This window comes from Ornithodoros turicata, chromosome 3 (genome assembly GCF_037126465.1).
Source record: "Ornithodoros turicata isolate Travis chromosome 3, ASM3712646v1, whole genome shotgun sequence".
NCBI classification, from domain to species: Eukaryota; Metazoa; Arthropoda; class Arachnida; order Ixodida; family Argasidae; genus Ornithodoros; species Ornithodoros turicata.
The window spans coordinates 94614171-94634656 of record NC_088203.1 but is presented as its reverse complement, the minus strand read 5'-3'; the positions used below and the strand labels follow the sequence as shown (position 1 = coordinate 94634656).

The window sequence follows — 20486 nt, the reverse complement described above, 5'->3', positions numbered from 1 at the left end:
CCTAATTATTATATTTAATACTGCTCATAAGTTTCGAATACTGCTCATAAGTTTTTTTTGCGTGAGCCATAATTATTGTGGCCCCGCAACAACAATTGAAGTGAATTGTTTTAGTTCGCCCAGTTGTGTCTTATGCCACTGCATTTGTCGCCGGCTTCAACAGCTCGGTCGGTAGCGTGCTGGCCTTTTGAGCTTAACAACTTGCGCCCGATGACGGGAGCACTAGGGGAAAGCTAAACATTGTTTTCAGGGCCGTACGTACGTTGGAAATTTGGGCCGTATGTTAACCAACACCACGTTGTTTAAATTATCCGCAATCTTACCCTGCGGTATCTGCACCACGTCGCCACGCGAGGCTACGTGATGATATACACGAAGCTATATATTTTTTTAAAAATATGCAATTTGTCATGCAGATGCTATTTTGAAGAGCAAAAAAAAAAAAAAGGATTTCTCTAACGTAGGAGCGCCTGTAAGAAATAATATTTTTAACAAGTTGTAAGAAAATGCCTCTTTATTTCGCCAGTTTAGTGCGTTGCAAAGAAGGGAGGGTACAAAGGCGAAATTGAGGGCACCATAGTAGAGAGGCGGAAGCACGGGCAGTGAAGTAGTACTATCCCTCTTGTCTTTGTAGTACCTCAGAAATACCGCCTACAGAAACCAAACGATCGTTCCTCAGTAGCTTTCACTGGGGAGTGACCTGACTTCACATGACTTCTTTTTCGCGTAGAAAGGAAGAAGCCATGAACATCGTACAACCAGCACAGGTAAAGTAAAAAGCAGCGCTGGGTGAAGCACTGTGGCGACAATAGTAGAATAAATCAATGAGAAAGTACATCGAACGGCGTAAAAAAATAAATGAGGCGAAGAAAGCAAGAGGTCAAGGGGTTAAATTAGGTTATAAAAGCTACAGGAAAGATAAACGCTAAACCAAGGTAGACTTTTCGAAATCTACGTACGCGAAACATTCCAGTCCTTTGGGGTTCCCTTCTCATATTAAATTCGTATTCATATTTTTGAGGCCGCAAAAGTGCCCTCTCGTTCGAGAACAGCTCGCCCCAGCCTTCACCCTCTAGTTATTTATTTATTTATACGTGCCCACTAACGACACATTACATATCGCCCGCTACACTAGTTTTACGCGTACCCGTTAGACGTTCACGACACGCAGTCCTTTGCAGCAAAATTCACGCTACCATCCCTCTATGCGCATCTTGCTCACCCACAGCACGTGTTTCAGCAGCGTGAAACTGCCTTTTCGTGTTTGATGAACATAATAAGCTCCACGCTGCTGCCCTTCTCCGCAAGTGATGTTCTCCTTCAGTAAACGAGGGCGAAGCCGTAAAAAAAGAAATAATAATATTAGTAAGAAGAAAAAAAGACAACGTCGACATAATCAAAACGGCTGCAAGTGAACTGAGCGAGATTAATGTAGCAGTCTTTCCCGCCATGCATCGCCTAGTACTCTCCAACAAAACCTGCGCCACGTGCGGTCTCCTTTTGTTGGAAACAAATTTCGGCGTAATAAATTTAAGATAGTTTATTAGCTGCGCTTTCTTATAATGAAGAAGGCTAAAACGTCGTAGTGTTGGTGGAAAGTGGACGGGGCTGAAATGGGTTGAGCTTGCAAGCGGCTTATTAAAAATGGAACGAAGGAGGAAGCACGTGCGAACGAAAAGCGCCATCTCTCGGGATCTGGTAAAAGCGTACAAGCGTGTTCTCGTCCTTTCTCGTTATTATTATTTTTTTCTTTGCAGCAAAAAGAGAAAGGCAGAAAGGAACGCTTATAGCTTTTTGGGGTTTCATATTATGCTATTCATATTATGCGTTTATTCAAATATCCTGACAGTTTTGCGTCTTTAGGTAACGATCTTGACCAGAAACGGCTAGACTTTAGTATTTTCTGCAATACCCGACTTATAAGCGGATTGACTGAAACACGTCAGCGGGGCACAAAGACAGGGAATGCACGGTACCATCGCTAAACTGACAACTCCTCAGCCTTTATTCGCGAGGTCTTCGTTACCTGTACCAACTACTTCAAATGGCTACCATCATCACGTACCTTATAAGCTGATAATACAAAGTACAAAATCTTTGGATTCATAACTGTGAAAAACATTTAGGTATTTGCGGAGGCGATACTGCAGCCCATATTTTATTCAGGAGCTATTGCAGCACACTTGTAAACTTAGAATACTAATTTTTGGGACGGTGAAGAATTCTAGGTTCGAATTTCGAATCGAAGCAACGTTTCTTCCAAAACAAATAGATAAGGACAGTTCCGAAGCGGTATGCCTAAGTGTTAAAAAACTACAAGAGACGGTGTAAAGCACAATGACTGCTGCTTCATACGAGGATCCGTATCACGTGTTTATCCGTTGACGTGTTGTACATGTGTTCGGTTCGGCCCGGTTCGGTTGCTTGACAATTCGCTTTATATTCACTTCGCTGTGACATCAATTGCTATTTCATAATTTATGCATTACACTACGGTTCACGTGATACGCTGTGCTTTGACAGCCTCTTTTGTGCACATTTTATATTTTCTCTGTATGCTGTCTTATATTTGTGTACAGTTTACCTGCTGTGTATACTGTGTATGCTTTTTACGTAATGCCTTCGTGCCTTTAAAGGAGCATTAAAGTGGTATCTAACATGGCCAAAAACTGCTGTCATCTTGTAAAGCAGTATGTGAAAAGCATTCCCACAAAATATTTTTGTTGAAAGATATTTCACCGCGGCGCAATTAATTTGCAAAATCGCCTACCCACTCTCTCAAATCACCCATTCTAGTGTGACGTTTGTGGTAGAGTGCCCCCTCATTCGTCGGTAGGAAAAACCGTCTGCTACGAACATTGCAAGCTGCTTCTTGTTGACTTCTATTCTCTATATGATTTATATTACGTTTTCTAAAAAAAAAATCATATATGCACCCTGACAAAATAAGGTTATGTATAATAAGAGTAATATATCCGTGGCTTCTGTGCAATCTCACAACTCACAGTAGCAGAAAGCAAGCGATGACTATTGTGGCGCCACCTGTTAGCCGCTGAACCAACTGTGCGGGGAAAACTGTCAGAGGAGCTGCACACTGTCGGGAAGCACTGAGGTATCGCTGTACAACACACAGTTAATTTCGGGCTGCACCACTCGTTCTTCCCGTGGTGTCAGCGGTCCCAAAAAAATCGAGGTCGTGTCGTTGACTGCCTTCAAATCCTCCGTTTCGGACATCACGCAGCCGGAGAACGCTCTGCGGCTCCGAAGCGGTAGCAGACGCTCCGGCCTGCGCGGTGTTGCTCACCTCGATCATGTGATCCCAGATCCAATGAGGAGCGTCCCTACCAGTGGCGTCACATAGTGACGCGCGTGGCGGCGCTCATCACGTGGCTATCCTGAAGGCGAATGTTAGGCGTGCAGCCTCTTGTTGGTGTGTTTTGCCGACGACCTTCATTCCCCACGGACATTATGGGATTAGGGTACCTTTTTGGTCGCCGTCGTAGATACGTTACCGAGGTGCCTCCAAGGACATTGGGAGGGTTATAATCATACAAGCGGCAAAGTGACGACGGACCAGGGTGGACAACAAGGTAATCCAAGGGTAACCCTGCGGGGCCGTCCCTTTAGATCACTGCGACAAAAGTCGCCGCATGTCGTGCGGCACATCTGTGATTCAGTTGATAAAATGCTTGACTGGAGGGTTCTCACTTTCACCACACATTTTGTATATTTATGCGGATGTCAGTTCCGTGTGTGCTGATTGGTAGAAAGAGATTGGCCTTTCCTTTAAGAAGGCACCCGCTCATGTTAGCGAGGTTGATTGCTGATGGTCTCGCTGCCACTCAGGCTAGCAGTTGTAACTGGAAGTTCCCTGTAATAAATGTATATTATTGGTGTTCTACATCAAGTCCCCGTGGACTCCGCCTTTCGTAACGTGTCGACGTAGCGTCGGGTCCGCGAACCGTTCCTACGACTCTGCGGACCCACTTCAAGAATTCTACGAACTTGTCTGCGAAAGAGGGTGTTTCGCGCACTGGGGATTCGGTGGGCTATTGCAGGCGTCCTAACTTCGCTACGGTTGCACTAACTGTTGGAAAACTGTTTTCGGCCGCCTAACATTCCATACCGACCAAAAACAGAAACAAAGTTGTGTGCCTCTAGACTGCTCCTTTAAGGGTACCGATAAATGAAATAAAAAATAAAATTCTCTTCTTATTCATTACTTGCACGTAACTATTCGCTTCGGTTTAAAAACGACTAATTTCGCATACGTCTTGTTTGGTGCAGCTCGATTTGCGTTGGTACGTTTGCCCTGCCTTAATCAATTGTTTTCACCAATTAAGGTCTAAACCGAGCCATGCCCCACTGACCTCCAACTTCCGGGTACAACCCTTTGCGGCCGCACCCAATATTCCAGCACGTATCGCACACATCGTAAATACTAGCTGTTGATATCTTTCGCGCCTGACAGGCGATTACGTACTGCGTGATCACGTACCACGATCGTCATCGATGCGGAAAGGCTGTGCGTCTTCTCTTCTCCAAGTGACCTTTGGTTGAGGGTTTCCACGTGCCTCGCATCGGAAGCTCACATTGCTGTTCTCGCGAGCCGTCAGGTTCCTCGTGGTAAACGCGTCGACAAAGTAAGGAGCCACTGGTATGCAAAGAGAGAACACAGGTGTTAGTCAGGCACGGTACGTCCTTCCTTGCCCTTTGATGTGTCTGTGTCAAAGGAGCCTAAGAACAACAAAAGGGATTGTATTTATGATGTATAGTACGGAGACCAATGAACGTAGATACACCACAAACGAGAGCGTTTAGTCGTTACAAATCTTAGGGTAAGATAGTGGAGGGAAGCAGAAAAGGGAGAAGAGAGACTTGTCGACCATGCTGTTAGATTACTTACAATATTTCGCAATAATGAGGAGGAATGGTAAGGTAAAATTTATGAATACTCCAGGCTAATCATAATTTCGATAATCACTTCATTAAGGGCTTCCTTCATAGTTCTTTGGCATTGTTCTGGCGAAGTGTCACCAACATGTCACTCACGAGCAAATGTTGGTCCTGTAAAGGGTGCTCTGCCTCGGTACGAAGTTCTATGCGGCAAAGCACACTTTACAAAGTTGAGTTCGTTTCGGCTGGTATTACCATATGTGTCTTATTCTACTTGTTCACTTTATTCTACAACAGCACCAATATTTTATTGCAATGATCATTATTGGGGATACAGCCTGTGATATTTAAATCAATTAAAATTATTCTAATGCTTTTTAACCACACACATCATGATAAAGGAATTGACAAAGAGAGATTAAAGATATAAGCAACGCTGTGTTCCCAACAAAGCCGTAGGACTGCACCGTTCCAAACTGTACTTTATTTCCTAAGCTCTTCCTCTCCCTTATTTTTTAGCCACCATCGACAATCGACATCAACATCAACCTCTTCTTCTTTTTCCCCTTCTACCACTACAAGCCATTTATTCCCTCATGTACTAGGTGCCACAATGTTTCGTTAGCATTATTTTCAATGTACGCGTTAGTATGTATACGCATCTCGTAAGCTTTGCAAACTGCTGTTCTTGTACTTTATACTCATTTATTTATGGGAGTACCTCAAATAGTTCGCAGGGGCGTTATCATGCACCAGGGGCGTTACGATAACCGTAGAAAGTCCGATGAGAGAGCGTGTCTGATTGCCATGTTTCTATTGTTTCTATGATGCTCGCTTTTTCTTTCCACACCCTCTCTTTTTCTCCGCTGCTGCTGCACCCTACCGGAATCAACGAGAATCGATTTTCTCCCTTTCGACATCCCTCTCCACGCAAATTTCAGAACACGCCACGCCGAGGCGCCACTTGTTCGAGCACATAGCGCTCCCTCTCGAAAGCTTGGAGAATTATACATACTCTCGCGCGTGTCGCAAATCGTTTGATTGCTGATCAATCCTTTCTCTATCACTTTGTCAGTATTACTCTCTGAAATTCCTATCAGTAGATTGCAAAGGAACAAAGAGTTACCCGGGCTGCGGAACGTTTTGTCTTTCTTGTTTTTTCCTGCTTGTTCGTCCTCTAAAACGACCAGCAGCTAGTAGCATTCGAGTGTCCCTATCACTGGCTCAGATGTTAACCCAAGATGGCCTAAATATAAAGGCAAAGTTTCAAACGTATTATAGTAGGCTATAGATGCGACCCCGATAAACCGTGTAACGCTGCAGACTGAAGAAAACAGTTATCAACAGTCTCTTGTTCTTTACCTCTGTGCTCTTTCTACCATACCTTTATGCTTTACCAGCTGGTACTATTCGAGTGTCGCTACCATTGGCTTAGACGCTAACCCAACATGTCCCAGATATGCTGATAAAGTTTCATAAATGCAACCGCGCGCTATGCATGAGACAGAGACACCAATACACCTTGCACCATGACCGATAGACCTTGTCCTTCACAGATGCACAACCGATGATATTTCAAGCTTCAGACAGATAACGCAAAGGCTTGCCTTACCCACAACGTTAAGGTAGCCGACTTGCGTCTTCATGGGTCGTGTATTGATCTGACACATGTAATATCCAGTGTCTTCAGGACGGACGTCCCGAATCTCGAGCTGCCATGTCCGATGGGCGCTGTGGCTGACCCGGATCCTTTCATTCTGCACGATCACGTGAGTATGGAGCGCCAGTAGAGTCTGCTTGTCGACATTCAGCCAGGCCACCTAGTGTCAGGTAAGGTGGAAGCACGTAATGAGTTTGGGGATTATTCGAGTTTCACCGCTACGCTAGCTTACGGTATAATTTCCGAGGCTTTCGACGACGCACTTGAGGACGGCGTTTCTACCAGCGGCCACTGTTAGGCTGGGAATAGTTTCGGCAAAGTAGGGTTCACCTTTCTTCACAGCTACGTCTGTAAAAGGAGGTCAACAAAACGAGAACTATTATGGTTGCACCACGACCTACTAGATTATAACGACCACGTCATAATCGGCAACCCCTATGAGGAGCCCGTCTGCACGATCCGCTAGGGGCGCTACTCATCGGCCCGCGTGATCTACATCATGATTCGACGATGGAAATTTGAATTTTGAACGCGCAGAAGCAGACGTACGACTACCGTAGCAGACGACAGCAACAACTTCTATGAAAACGCGTGGAATGATGATGATAATCAACTTTAGAATGAAACATCTTCCGTGGGACATCCACCGCTTGTACAAAAATACTAAGGTACGCTGAAGTACAAAGTAGTGTAGATGTTGAGGAAGCAATATCCGGACCGATGAGTAGCGCCACCGCTAGCTTCCAAATACAGCGCTGGGAAGGGGTGCCTATGACGTGGTCGTTGTAATCTAGTATGTCGTGGGTTGCATGCATCAAAGAAGTTGATGACTTTGTGAAACTATATGTCAGAGCTTGATGATGTTGTCATCGTCACTTCTCCATCATTTATTGTTGTCGTTGTTGCTGATGTTTCTGATGGCCATGCTATAACGCTGTGACCATCAGTGACTGCACTTATTTCACCAGTTCTTGACGTCCACCGGTATGCTTGATGATGATGATGATGATAATGATGAAAGGGGAAAAATAAAAAATGGAGGGGTTTGCTCCTACAATGAGACCGACCACTACACACCGCGTTCGAAAAGACTAGCTCACATGTCGCTGAACATTGACAAAAGTGAACGAAAATGTTCTCAATCAACCTCTCTGCTTGAGCTCCTTTAGCCTCAGTGACTTTTGCATGAGAGCGGAAATGTGGTCTATGGGACATCGTTGTACTACATCACGTGTGGTAGACCGGATGAACTGCTAACCCCGACACTTACGGCGCCTCCACCCCGTGCAGTATCTCACTTGCTATACGTTCTGCCGTGCGTTCGTATGTGTATGTCTTGTCTCCGTCATCGCCATCGTCGAGCACATGGATTACGTAGCGCAGTCCCTCAGCTATTGGCTGAAGCGAATTTCAGATGGTTGGCACTTTTTAACCGGCGGACTTGAATTGCGTTGGCATGACCGCCGCTTTGAAGATTTTTCAACGATGGAGCAGCGTGCCAATGTAAAAATTTTTTTCAACTTGGGGAAGTCGGCAACAGAAACCTTTGAGATGGTCCAAGCAGCGTATGGAACTGAGGCAATGAGTTGTAAAAGTGTCTTTAAGTGGTTTTCGAGGTTTCGTGACGGCAGGGATGCCCTGGAAGATGATCCACGGCCGGGAGCCTCGAAGGCATCCCGAAATGAAGAAAACGTGCAAAGAGTTGCAGAAGTGCTTGCTGCAGACCGATGCATCTCTGTACGACTCATCGAGGAGCTCACCGGCATTCCCCAAACAAGCGTGCATCGCAATTTGACGGAAGACCTGCAAAAACGAAAGCTTTGCGCGCGATTTGTGCCTCATATCCTGACAAGCGACCAGAAGCGCGCCAGACTGGATCACTGCAGAGACATGCAGGTAAGCGCTGCAGAGGATCCTGAATTCCTCCCAAGCATCGTAACGGGCGATGAAAAGTGGTGCTTCTAGTACGAACCGTCGACCAAGCGGCAGAGCGCCGAGTGGAGATCGGCAGGTGACGAGAAGCTCAGAAAGCCAAGAATGCAGAAGAGTCGAGTCAAAACACTCATGACCGTTTTCTTTGATTCAAAGGGAATAATTCATATTGAATACATTACACAGGGTCAGACAGTAAACGCGAAATACTACGTCGGTTTTTTGACCCGCTTGTGGGGCAAAATTCTTCGCAAAAGACCGGAGTACCGCGAGCAAGGATCATGGTCGTTGTTGCACGACAATGCCCCTGCGCACAATGCGAAGGCTGTGCGCGATTTCTTGGCGAAGAAAGGCATTGTTGTCCTCGATCATCCGCCCTACTCCCCAGAGCTGGCTCCAGCGGACTTCTGGCTGTTCCCAAAATTGAAGTTGGCCATGAAGGGGACACGGCATGACTCCATAGAGGACATTCAAGACGTTGCGACGAGGTTCCTCAGAGCCATACCGAAGGAGGACTTCAGGCACTGCTTCGAGCAGTTTCACAGGCGGTTCCAGCGGTGCATTGAGTCGGCGGGGGACTACTTTGAATGATCCATAATAAAAATTAAACATTGTTGATGCCTTCCATTTTATTTGACAGCAGTCACCTTTTCACTGGGACACACCTTGTATGTTAAACCGAGTGCACTGAGGTCGCGATTCCTGCGGTGAAACACGTCATCCCATCGTCATGCATGTATCTGTTGTTGTTGATGTTGATGTTGCCTGAGCATCTCGCTCTTCAGAGTGACGTCCACGAGGTCGCCAGTCCTTTACATGACATATTCAGTTACAAAACCAGTGAAATTGTCAGTGTCTAAAAATGATCACGTCACTTGTGTCCTTATGGAAGTGCACCAAGAGAAAAGTGGATATTTATTTGGAGGTTTAGCCAGTGTCGCATATTTCCGCTCCAATTTTCCATTTCCCAATTCAATAAAAGCAAATCAAACCCACCGAATAGTAAATTTTCTAGCTCTGGCTCCTTCCGTCAGTGACCCAGTTGTAGCAGATGTAAAAGCTTTTGAACACTGAAGCACACACATTTTAAGGCTTCGTCTTGAAGTGAAAACTGCCCTTGAAAACTTTCCAACCGAAGACATAGCCACCCCTCGGGAGAAGAATACGAAAATTCTTTAGGGAACTCTGCAAACACCCAGCGGCCGCAAAACCAACCGACAGGAATCCTTAAGACTTGCACTTAGCTCATCGCCGGCCCACCGCAAATGAAACAGATGACAAAATCCAATCATCTTCTCTTACACGCCTCGAAGCAGATAGAAATGTTGACAAGCGGCTATTGTTCCTGCAAGAACGTTCGCCCACCATTGACTTGCAAATAGAGTCGCACAAAGACTCGGACGTTGAAAAATAAAACCGAGTCATTTGTACGGAAACCCGAGTAAGTCGAGCCGACAAATATAAGGCACAATGCTTAGTATTCAAAGGAACCGTCGTGGGGAGAAAATCTTTCTTGCCACTGGGCTGCAGCGCGGAGGGCTTAGGGGGGAGTCCCTACGCCTTAAGTAAATAGGTGTACTGTCAAATGCTTCATGAGCGCCGAGGTAGAAATGCGAGTGCGTCTAGCTTTATGATTTTTCGTCGCTGCTGAAAATCTTCAAGATCTATCTTGGCCCGGGGCGTAATGGTTGGATTTAAATGTATCGGTTGCAAAATGGTTGCAAATTTTGAATGCGCACCTACATTTTACTATTACAATTTGAAGCTAGATTCAGTGCAACTCTGTACGTTTGTTGGCATTGGTTGATAATCAGATAGAATCGAGTTTTTCACCTGGATGTCATTCAGGGTATTTCTTATACGGTCAAAATTTTGCCAGCGCGGTTTCGTCACGCTGTATGGAAAGATTCCGTCGCAATTTTTATAGCTGCGTGACGTGACTCAGTGTAGTTGTTCGACTTGCTGATATCTTGGTTTTGATAAAGCGGGTTTTCTAGACGCTGATCATGCGATACGACGAATACTTTTTCATGGTTAATATTCTGTTTGTACTCAGATCATAGTAACTGCACAGTCCTGTAAACCCTCCTGTCTCACACTTCTTCCTGCTGTCCTCTCTACATCTGTCCACATCTGTACGCCGCTCTTAGCATTAGTTTCCTAGGGGTGCTTACACGGAATAAATAAAAACGACGTATTATGCGAAGGAATGACCACACAAGTTAATTCTTACTTAAGCACAGCTTTCGTTTTCGTTATATCCCCACATAAGAAGTAGTTCATAAAAACAAACATCTCTAGAAACGCTGCACGCGAAAAGTTGAAATTCATAAACATATATATATATATATATATATATATAAATCCCTTCTGGAGACACAAATTTCAAACACACGCGAGTCTTCTCAAGCGTATCCTATCACTTCTAACACCTGTCTGTTTAAACAGCCTTCGAAGTACTGAGCCCACGAGACAAAAAAGAAAGCCACCGAAGCAGAAACCAGGCACGTCAAGAAGAATAAAAAAGTCACCTGGGACATCACTCCATCATCATCGCACGTTTTCTTGTAAATCACCACCCAATGCAAACCCGTCCGCCAACTCGGCAGTTTATTACGACGTATCAAGCAAACAATTAAGACGCCCACATCGCCGTAATCTATAGTTACAAGAACAGGAAACGCAAAGAGGGCCAAGCGAACGCAGCACTATCCTATCTTAAAAGAGCAAAACTCGGTAGCTTTGATGGAAGGCGCGTGGCAGGGCTGCCGTATACGGCGAGCGATATAGGACCAACTCCCCTAGCGGCCACAGACGCGAGATTACTTATTAATAATCCAAGAGGACCCAACAGCATCTAGGGTTCAGCGGGCGAAGGAGAGCCAGGAGCTAACCTGATCTGTCAGACTGAATTATTTAGCAGCTGCACGTAATAACCTCGCTACATCATTTTCCGGACGCACACCGAAGCGAAAGGCTTTTGTGATTTCTCAACTCTACTTCGGCACTTGGGGAGGTGCTCTTTTTAAATGTTTCTTCGTTATTTTGTAGACCGTGACAAGAAAAAAAAAATGCTACAAAAAGCTGCGGCTCCGTAGCAAAAGACGAATTTGACAACACATATATGCAGGTGCAGACGTGATGATACTATGACAGTGTTCTCAGCCAGCATAAGGCTGGCCTCTGCACCGTTGCAGTCCGAAAGAGTAGCGAGATGGTTATGATTACGTTGCAACAACAACAGATAAATTAATGATAATGAATTGGGAAATTCGCCAGATTAGGTGCGGCCCACTGATTACGTTACATTTGAAACGACACATCTGAAAAGGAATTCGCCGCAGAACATGATTTCTAAAAGCTGTACCATGTGTTTTTGTGGACGGATTTTTATTAGGAAATCGAATGTGCAATGTCGATTGAGATCATGAAATCTGTACAAAGAGCAACGTCCGTTTCTTGCTAGGCTACGTTGCTCACGCTGTTTCCCCTCCTGTTGTAGCAAAATGCCAGTAGGTGTAGTAGCCAGTGAGGTACAGTTTATGAACTTTTTAACAACAAGCTCAAAAGGAACGAAAATTCGAAAATAACCACAATATTCGAACAGGTTAGGACCGTACACCCTAAGAAAAAAGGGTCTGAAAAGGTGGTAACTTCTATAGTTACCACCTAGGTTAACGTAGCGCCTCATAAAGGGTGTAAAAGGGCGGTAAAAGCAATTATCACATATCCAAATTGCTGCAAAAAGGCGTACGCCCCCTCGCTCACACCTTTTAGGAGCAACATATGCGACAACAGTTGCCTCCTAAAAGGTGCAACTGGTCCACCCTTTTTTTTTCTAAGAGTGTAGTAACCAAGTAAATGTCGACAAAACACCAGGAATATGTACACGTAGCTATGACATACTGTGCATGAAATATTCTCTAAGTAAGGTCTAAAGGCCCGTTCCGACATACAGCGCTTTGCTCCAGAGCACTGGAAAACAGCGCTGTTTTCCCCTCCTCTCCCGGCTGCGACTCGATGGAAAACAGCGCTTGGCGAAGTTAAGCTTCGGTGAACTTTCCCATCGCTGTCTCCCAGCAATAGGCTCCCTGAACCAATGAGAACGCGGTGCCGCGTTCACGTGACGGGGCTGCCTTTTTTTTTTTCGATCACGTGAGATCACCAAGTACAGCACTGGGACAAGCGCTGCAAGTGCGAACCCCACAGTGGAAATACAGCGCTGTTTTGCAGTGCTGTGGTGCAGCGCTGTGGAGCAAAGCGCTGTATGTCGGAACGGGCCTTAAGGCGAAAATATGAAACGTACATCAAAAAATTGAGTGAAGTATAGTTAGGAGAGTATTTAAATGTAGCACATTCAATAAACAGTACTGTAGACGGCCTCACCCTAAACTAGACAGTACAGGACTGTACAAAGAGAGGATAGAACAGGACAGAGAGCGCCGTACAGTACAGTACTATACTGGACAGACAAGGTCACTATAGCACGCATATGAGCCGCTTGACCTTCACTAGCGGCGACCATAAAATATGCGTTTTCTCTCTACGCTAGTCAGCCTTACACAAAAAGTCTTAGTCTAGCCAGGCCGCGGGAGGTTTTTCGTAACATTCAGCAGAATTTGACTATATTCGTTCGTTGGTGGCAGAATAATTTTTTTCGTAATACCTCTAAAACATGAAACCTAGCCAGCATTGACGGCATCGAACTCATTTGCTACTACGCTTACTACGGTGCGCATGCGATATTTACCTTTACTGTCCTGCGTTTCTTGAACGTAACGGTGTCGCCGTCTTTTCGGTCGTCTTCTGATTCTTCCCTTTTTCCCCTGGAGATTCACGATCCTCTGGTGACTGCCATGGTGACGGTTACCTACGATTCCCAACATTGTGATGGGTTAAACAGCGCCAAATATAGCAACTAAAGTCACTGAATAGCTTCACAGTACTGCAACTGATGTACAGCTTGGGACAAAAGTTTACGGAACACCGGGGTGTCGCATTTCTCCAATGGAGCGATAACCTAGCAGCAAAAAGGAGTGGACATACACACTGAGAGGTGGATAGAATAGCCCGCCACCTGTTTCGTATTCGATCGCTTCGTGATAGCTAGCAGGAAAGCGCTCCGATGAAGAAATACGCAGGTGCTGTGTTCCGTAAACTTTTGTCCCAAGCTGTACAACTGCAAATTCTACGCCAGGGGGCGCCGTGTGGGGACGCCATATTGGCTCCGTTAAGTCCGTCTGCTATGTTAAAAGAGGGGTTTAGTACATCGTACGCTATCGTCTTTGTGTACGTAAGGGGTAGCGTTCATGGTTCTGCGCACGCCCATAACAGAAAAAGAGCTTCGCGCAGTGCGCAGAACCACCAACGCTATCCCCTACGTACGCAAAGGCGATAGCGTACAATGTACTAAAACTCTGTAATGACGTCTCCCGTCTGTAGACATTCGCTCTTGCTTTATTCGACCACGCTTTTGCGTCTCCCTTGACGACAATGGATCAAGGCCCTCTAAACAAAATCGCACGTGCTGTTACGGTCAACGCGCTGCAATTTGCGATGTGAAATAAGTTTGCCGCAGCATAAGACCTATATCCATAAGCATAAGTTTTGCATGGGCGAAAGAAGCTGCACTCTTCACCACATGGCACACTCCTAGCCAACCATTATCCCGAATGGCATCGGTCTCTCCCCTGATTTGTTGAAAACGGAAGGCGTACGTCTTTTTATTTATTTATTTTTTTGACCGCTTATGCAGTACATAATTGATACAAAAAGGCGTACGCCTCGTGGTTCAACAAATCAGGCGCGAGAACGATGTCATTAAGGGACGATATTTGGCTAGGAGCCTGCTATGCGGTGAAGTTCATTTTTATGAGTGTGCGGTTCCACTGGTGTGTCAACAAAATGCCTCCGAGTTGCACATTTTGTCCAATGGGAGAGCGGCGCTCTCAATGCTGCTAGACGGCTGTCGGCATAGTGCCGGGGAAAAGGAACGCAATACTCTGAGCGATTTTTCAAGTATTCAGAGTGACGATAGCCTGGATAGGCCACCTGTTGGCGCAACTGTGCACTAAACACCGACATTCAGTCGCACCTGATGAAGCTATCGCAGCATCCTGCCGAGAGCACCCACCCCCGTTACCGCCAACAACGTCTTCTCCTGCGGGCTCGCATTGCTCGCCTCAGAATCTCGGACTTTTCTCTAGCTACGCTGCTAATCCCCACACAGCATAGTGAGGGGACCAAGGCACTTCTTCAGTCCCTGCGAGTCTGTGGCTTTCTGGGCAGCGATCGGAACCGTTATTTTTCTCGATTAGGTTCGGGTTTTCAAGCGTATTGGTTCAGTTCGGTTTCAGCTCGGTTCAGGACAGTGAATTTTGAGCAGATCGCCATGGGTTAAAAGCAAGCACATCCTTACGATTCTCAAATAGCACAAATGTACTTTTGTTGTTGTTGTTGTTGTTGCCGACACAGCATGTTACTGTGTTGTACGACACAGCAGCACTGCGTGCACATCAGGTGCAACGTTACGGTAGCATACTGTACTCTCTATGTTCACTCATCGTATACACCCTGTTACATCCTGCTCAGGGACTGGCCGTTACTTTCACAGCTCAAAATGAAAAATTGGGGTTGCTGAACGACAAAAATCGCGCACAGGGAAGTCTACAACTGCCAAAAGGACGACCTCAAAATTTACACAACTGAATGGACGCAATAGCTGCGAGGAGGAAACATCTCGCGCACGTGGGTTGCAGTTTTGCTTTGTTCAGTTTCGGTTTCGAGTTTGCTTGGCAACGCGGCTCAATCCACTGTGTAGGTCGTAGTTCCGGTCTCTCACAACGCCCATTACGTTTGAACCGTTTCGCGAACCAGTAAACGCTCAAATTTATCTCGGTTCAGTTGCGGTTCGGTTCAGCGGAGAAAAACAATATTTTGATTCGGTTCAGTTTCGGTTCTGCGAAAAATACGTGTTCTTATAGCGGTTTTCGGTTCGTGTTAAGTTTCGGTTCCAGTTCCTGCTTCTGGGTGGACTGTGACCAATAGGCTTTTTTTTTACAGCGGGAGCTATTAACGGAAAAGTTTCAGGAGATCGCCGGTGTCCGTGTGCCAAAATCCTCCTCGCCTCTCCGCTCCAGAGAGGAGGAAAAGAGAGTGACAGGTGCGCCAACAGGTGTGGAAAGGGCAAGCGGCGCTAGAGAGCGGTATCTGCTTGCGTGGCAGGGACATCAAAGGGAAGCGTACATTAGGGAGTTTTACCACATCGAAAGCGTTCCACCGAAACAAAACAAAAACACACAGCTTTCAAGTCCAAGACCGGCAACGGAATATCAGACACTGCGAAGGAATCGAGTGCTTGGCGTATACCCTGTTTACGGAACTGTTATCATAAAGATGTTCCTATCTCCTAAATCTCTTGCAATCCTTCTAATCCTTCTAAATCTTCCTACTGCACAGGCGCCGCGATAATTAGACAAACGACAGTGTGCAGCGTGACAGCACGTCAGGTGTGGATTCCAGGTGTGAAGGCCACTATGGCATTAAGGGATCATGTCTAATCAGATGTGGGCTAGCTGGTTGTTCACAATGGAAGGGAACCCCGAGACAAGGAAAATACGTAGAAAGAGACGTTGTTGTCCTAGCTATGTACGTCTCTTCCTTGCTTCGGAGTTCCCTTCCAGTAATTGTCCGCTAGTCATTGTTGATGGTAGTCAGGGTCATGCTGAAGATTTGGTGTGAATCCACCCCCGGCTGTACTGTCTAAGGTTTTCCCTGAGTTTTGTGACAGACTTCCCAGGCGAATGACGGCCCAGTTCCCCATGAAGTCAGTCCAGGACGCACACCAAACCACTCCTTCCTGCTGTCCCCTCTCTATCTGTCCACGTCTGTTGTTTCGAGGCGCAAACACGGAATTAAAAGAAATCGCGCGTTAGAGAGTTTTAGCACATCGAACGCGTTCCACAGAAACAAAACAAGAAAACAACGTCAGCAAAAGTGGCTAACAACTGCATTCTTAAAAATGAGCTTCACCGCACGCTCCTAGCGAACCATCATCTCGAATAATGTCGTTATCTACCCTGATTTGTTGAAAACGGGAGGCGTACACCGTTTTTGTGACAATTATCAACAGCATAAGTGTCACAAAAAAGGCGTACGCCTCCCGTTTTCAACAAATCAGGGCAGATAACGATACCATTGGAGATGATGCTTTGCTAGGAGCGTGCTATGCGGTGAAGTTCATTTTTAAGTGTGTGCCACTAGAAAAATCGCAACACCTTCCGTGGTCGTCTGTAATTTTTTTTTTAGCTGGGAATAGCAAGCCACCGTAGCGTAGGCTAACCTTTCCGTCCTTTTTTGTAATAATAAATACATATCCCCCCTGCCGAGAGATATTTTGTTGGTATCCGGAAAACGAACGGTCGATCAACCCTTCCACTACTTCCACGGACGTGGAACGAGTATCCGTTGCCTGCTGGCCGGAGGCCATAGGTAGCATGTTTCGTTAGCAAGACCCTCAATATCTACGAGACATCCAGCACTTAAGTGATTCCACCGACCCTAACCAAGTAATGTCACCAATCAGTTTGTGCTCCATGTTCTTTCCTCGAACGATGAGAGCTCACACCAGCTTTACAAATTTGTAATTGCCAAAGGCCAACTTCCACAGTATATACAGCGGAAGACCGGCCATTCATTACAAAAGCGACCTCCAGTTATTTCCAGCCCAACGATGCAGAGCGACCGCGGCGCACGTGCGAATGACAGTTCGCGAACATAAAAGCGGGAATGTAGCGTGAAACTCTTTCCAGTGACGTACACATTCAGACTAGTCAGAAAGCTTTCCTGTATAGCAACATGCGGATTGGGTAAAGTGATTGTCATCCCGCAAAACAGGGACAAACATACGTGATGAACACGGGAGCGCTAGAACGACTTGCATGAAGCAGCTTCTGAATCTCAATTATTGTAGGAACGTTTCCGTATAGTTGTGTAAAGAATAGTGAGTATTAGGATGACGTACGCCGCCGCCCTTGCGTACGTAAGGGGTAGCGCAGAGCTTTCCTTCTGTCTTGCGCGTGTGCAGAATCACCAACGCTATCCCTTATGTACGCAAAGGTGCTAGCGTATGATATACTAAAACTCACTAATGTGGACAAAATTGCGGCCCACAAGCTCTTCGCGCATGGCGCGCGCAAGCGGCGCAAACACAATATTAAAACTGTATAGACCTTTACCCGAGAAACGTCATCATGAGGTTGGTAGACAGATTGAAACCGGAAGAAATCGGAAGGGGAGGGCTGGGTTCCACGAATGGGCACTTGTTCGCCTGTCTCCTATTGAAAGAAAAGTAGGACCGAAGGTCGCGTCCCTTTCAGGGGCCATCGTAATCCCCTCAAGACCGTGGCTTTCAGGCGCGACCTTGTTCGCCTCTAGCTTCGACCGTAGTTCAACTCTACCAAATTGGTGGCGCTGTCGAGCACTATGAAGTCATTTATTTACAAACAGGGAGAGGTCTATTGCCACTATTTGCGCTTTGAAAGGTGAATCACCTGATCCCATCGTCATTGTTGAAAGCATCATGGCGTGCGCATTTATAGTGGATGACATTCGGCAGCATTCTTTGACCTTCCATGCCAAATGCTAGTGAGGCACGTGGTTCTTATCACCTCGTGTACCGAATTCGTGGAATTTGATATGTAGCATATAAACATGCAATGCAAGCAAGCTGGTGTGAGCTAGTTGTTAACATTTCCGTTACTCTGGAGAGGTATACACAAAACGGGGGAGACGAGTCTCTCCTCGTCCTTTGGTCATATCACTCCAGACTCAAGGAACTGTTACCAAGAGCTTGATGCGTGGGTTCGAAGGCATCTTGCTCCCACAATGTAACGTCAGACGTTATCAAGCTTACCGCACTGTGACGCATATACTGACCAGAACGATGATGAACTTCCAGTGACCCTAGTTGCGTCAACCATGGTAAAGTGTCCACTGCGCATGCGTACACGCCAGAATCATCCGGCCTGACCCTTCGGACGACCAGTAGCCACTCGGAAGGCCTAGGGTGCAGAGATTCCACTCTGGGGTCTGATGTCAACACAGTCGTATCTGACGTCAGCAACTCGCCTCCCTCAACACGGTACCATGTGACCTGAGACATTGATTATATCTTACACCCCGTCACCTACCTGCAGGACATGCTTCATGTATCATAACTTCATGCTGCAGAATGTCATTATTTGTGCGGGTGCATCATTCATTCACATATGCCAATGTATTACGTGTACGTGTATTCGTGAGTGATACGCTGAAGCCGAAGTACGTCGAAGTAGGCCCCAGGCTTCTGGATGACCGCATTGCGACATGAAGTTGGAGCTACTGTCCACATATGATCAGCTCTTATGAGTAACAAGCTGCAGTCGACGACTAACTTCTTCACACCCGATAACAATAATAATATTAGGAGAGCTACATACACTGTACATGTCCGGTAAAGTGCAGATTCTGCGCGAATGCTTGCCATTAGAAGTAGATTATGTTACAACCAATTTTTACGACCAAGTTTTTATTACGACCACCTCTTGTCTCTTCGTCATCTTGAATTTGGCTTTTCTACTTTCTTTTTTACTCGCGTGTTCTGCAGCAGCTTGACCCGACTTTGTCTGGTCTGACAAATTCATATTTTTATTCCTCAATCAATCAATCAATCATATTACGACTACTTCCTTCGTGGACTTGACGGCGTTCTTATACATCTTTGTCTATTTGCATACACTGCAAGCCTTAGAAGAAAGGAGTAATTTGGGGGGCTATCATACACCAACTACACAGTTACGCCAATTACTGCATTTAATACACCTGTCAGACGACATACTAAATGCCAATTTAGTAACTCCTTTAGGATAAAGGACTCTGACTCTCCTTGACTCGCTGATTCCCGCTCCCCCTTGACTTCCCTGACCCGTTTGAAATGGCAGTTAAGCAAATGCCATTTAGCTAACTGTCAGCTTCTTAGCGGACATTTACTGCGCCGTCTGACAGGGGTATTAATTAGTCCCCTGACTCTGAGATTTACTCCCCAGCACTCCAGATAGTCCCCAACATTGGCTAACTTCCGTGCTTCTAGTCCAGAAAGGGAGTAATGATTGTGGGAACACATATAGCCCCCAAATGGCTAAAATTACTCCTCTTGTTTGTTTGTAAGGAAAAAAGATGAGAAATTGAAATTACTCCTCTCTCCTTGAGAGTGCATACATCTCGTAATGTAAGAACTTGCTGCAGTAATTATTAGTAATTAATTGTTCTTCCGCGCATTTGATTTTTCGTTGTAGCGCTGTCGAAACAAGCGAAATAGGCCTTACCTTATGGGATCCGAGATTTCCCACCAGACACGTTAATGTGACGTCATCATTCGTAGTCGCGAGTATAGTCTGGATAGACGACAGGAATAACGGGTTGAGACTCCTACTTGTCGCTGTAATGAAAGCAAATGCGTTCGCTGGGTTATTTATAATAGTATTTCATTCTGCGTTACAGCGCGCAAGAAGAGGTATATGAGGTTAAATTTTCCGGGGGTTAAGAGTTTCTGTTCAACATAAAAAATAAAAAGATAAGAATACAGACTTAAAAGGGGTGCACTCTAAAAGGGTGTGAAAAGGTGGTAACTTCTATAGTTACCACCTAGGTCAACATAGCGTCTGTTAAAGGGTGTAAAAGGGTGGTAAAAGGAATTACCATATATCCAAATTACTACAAAAAGGCGTACGCCCCCCCCCCCCCCCCCTCGCTCACCGAATCAGAAGCGGTGACCCTATCATTCGTGGCAGAGAGTGGGGTAGCAGGGAGAACTTTGCAACCTTTTAGGCACAACACATGTGACAACTATTACCTCCTAAAAGGTGAAAATTTCCCCCACCCTTTTTTCCAAGAGTGGTAGTAAAGGCCAAAGATTTCTTTTGTCTGAACGCAAACAAGGTGTCGTGAACCAACTCGAGGT

General features: G+C 45.8%; 1 protein-coding gene across 1 annotated transcript in view; it reads right to left on the bottom strand.

The window, feature by feature from the left end:
• The window catches only part of LOC135388857 (hemicentin-1-like), a 160681-nt gene that overhangs the window by 26665 nt on the left and 113530 nt on the right, over positions 1-20486 (bottom strand). The window contains exons 3-8 of the mRNA XM_064618703.1: positions 19852-19964; positions 18425-18641; positions 13239-13358; positions 6789-6904; positions 6509-6716; positions 4499-4654 (exon numbers count right to left, since the gene is read on the bottom strand). Of these exons, the coding sequence (XP_064474773.1) occupies positions 4499-4654; positions 6509-6716; positions 6789-6904; positions 13239-13358; positions 18425-18641; positions 19852-19964 (930 nt within the window). The remainder of the gene's footprint in view (positions 1-4498; positions 4655-6508; positions 6717-6788; positions 6905-13238; positions 13359-18424; positions 18642-19851; positions 19965-20486) is intronic.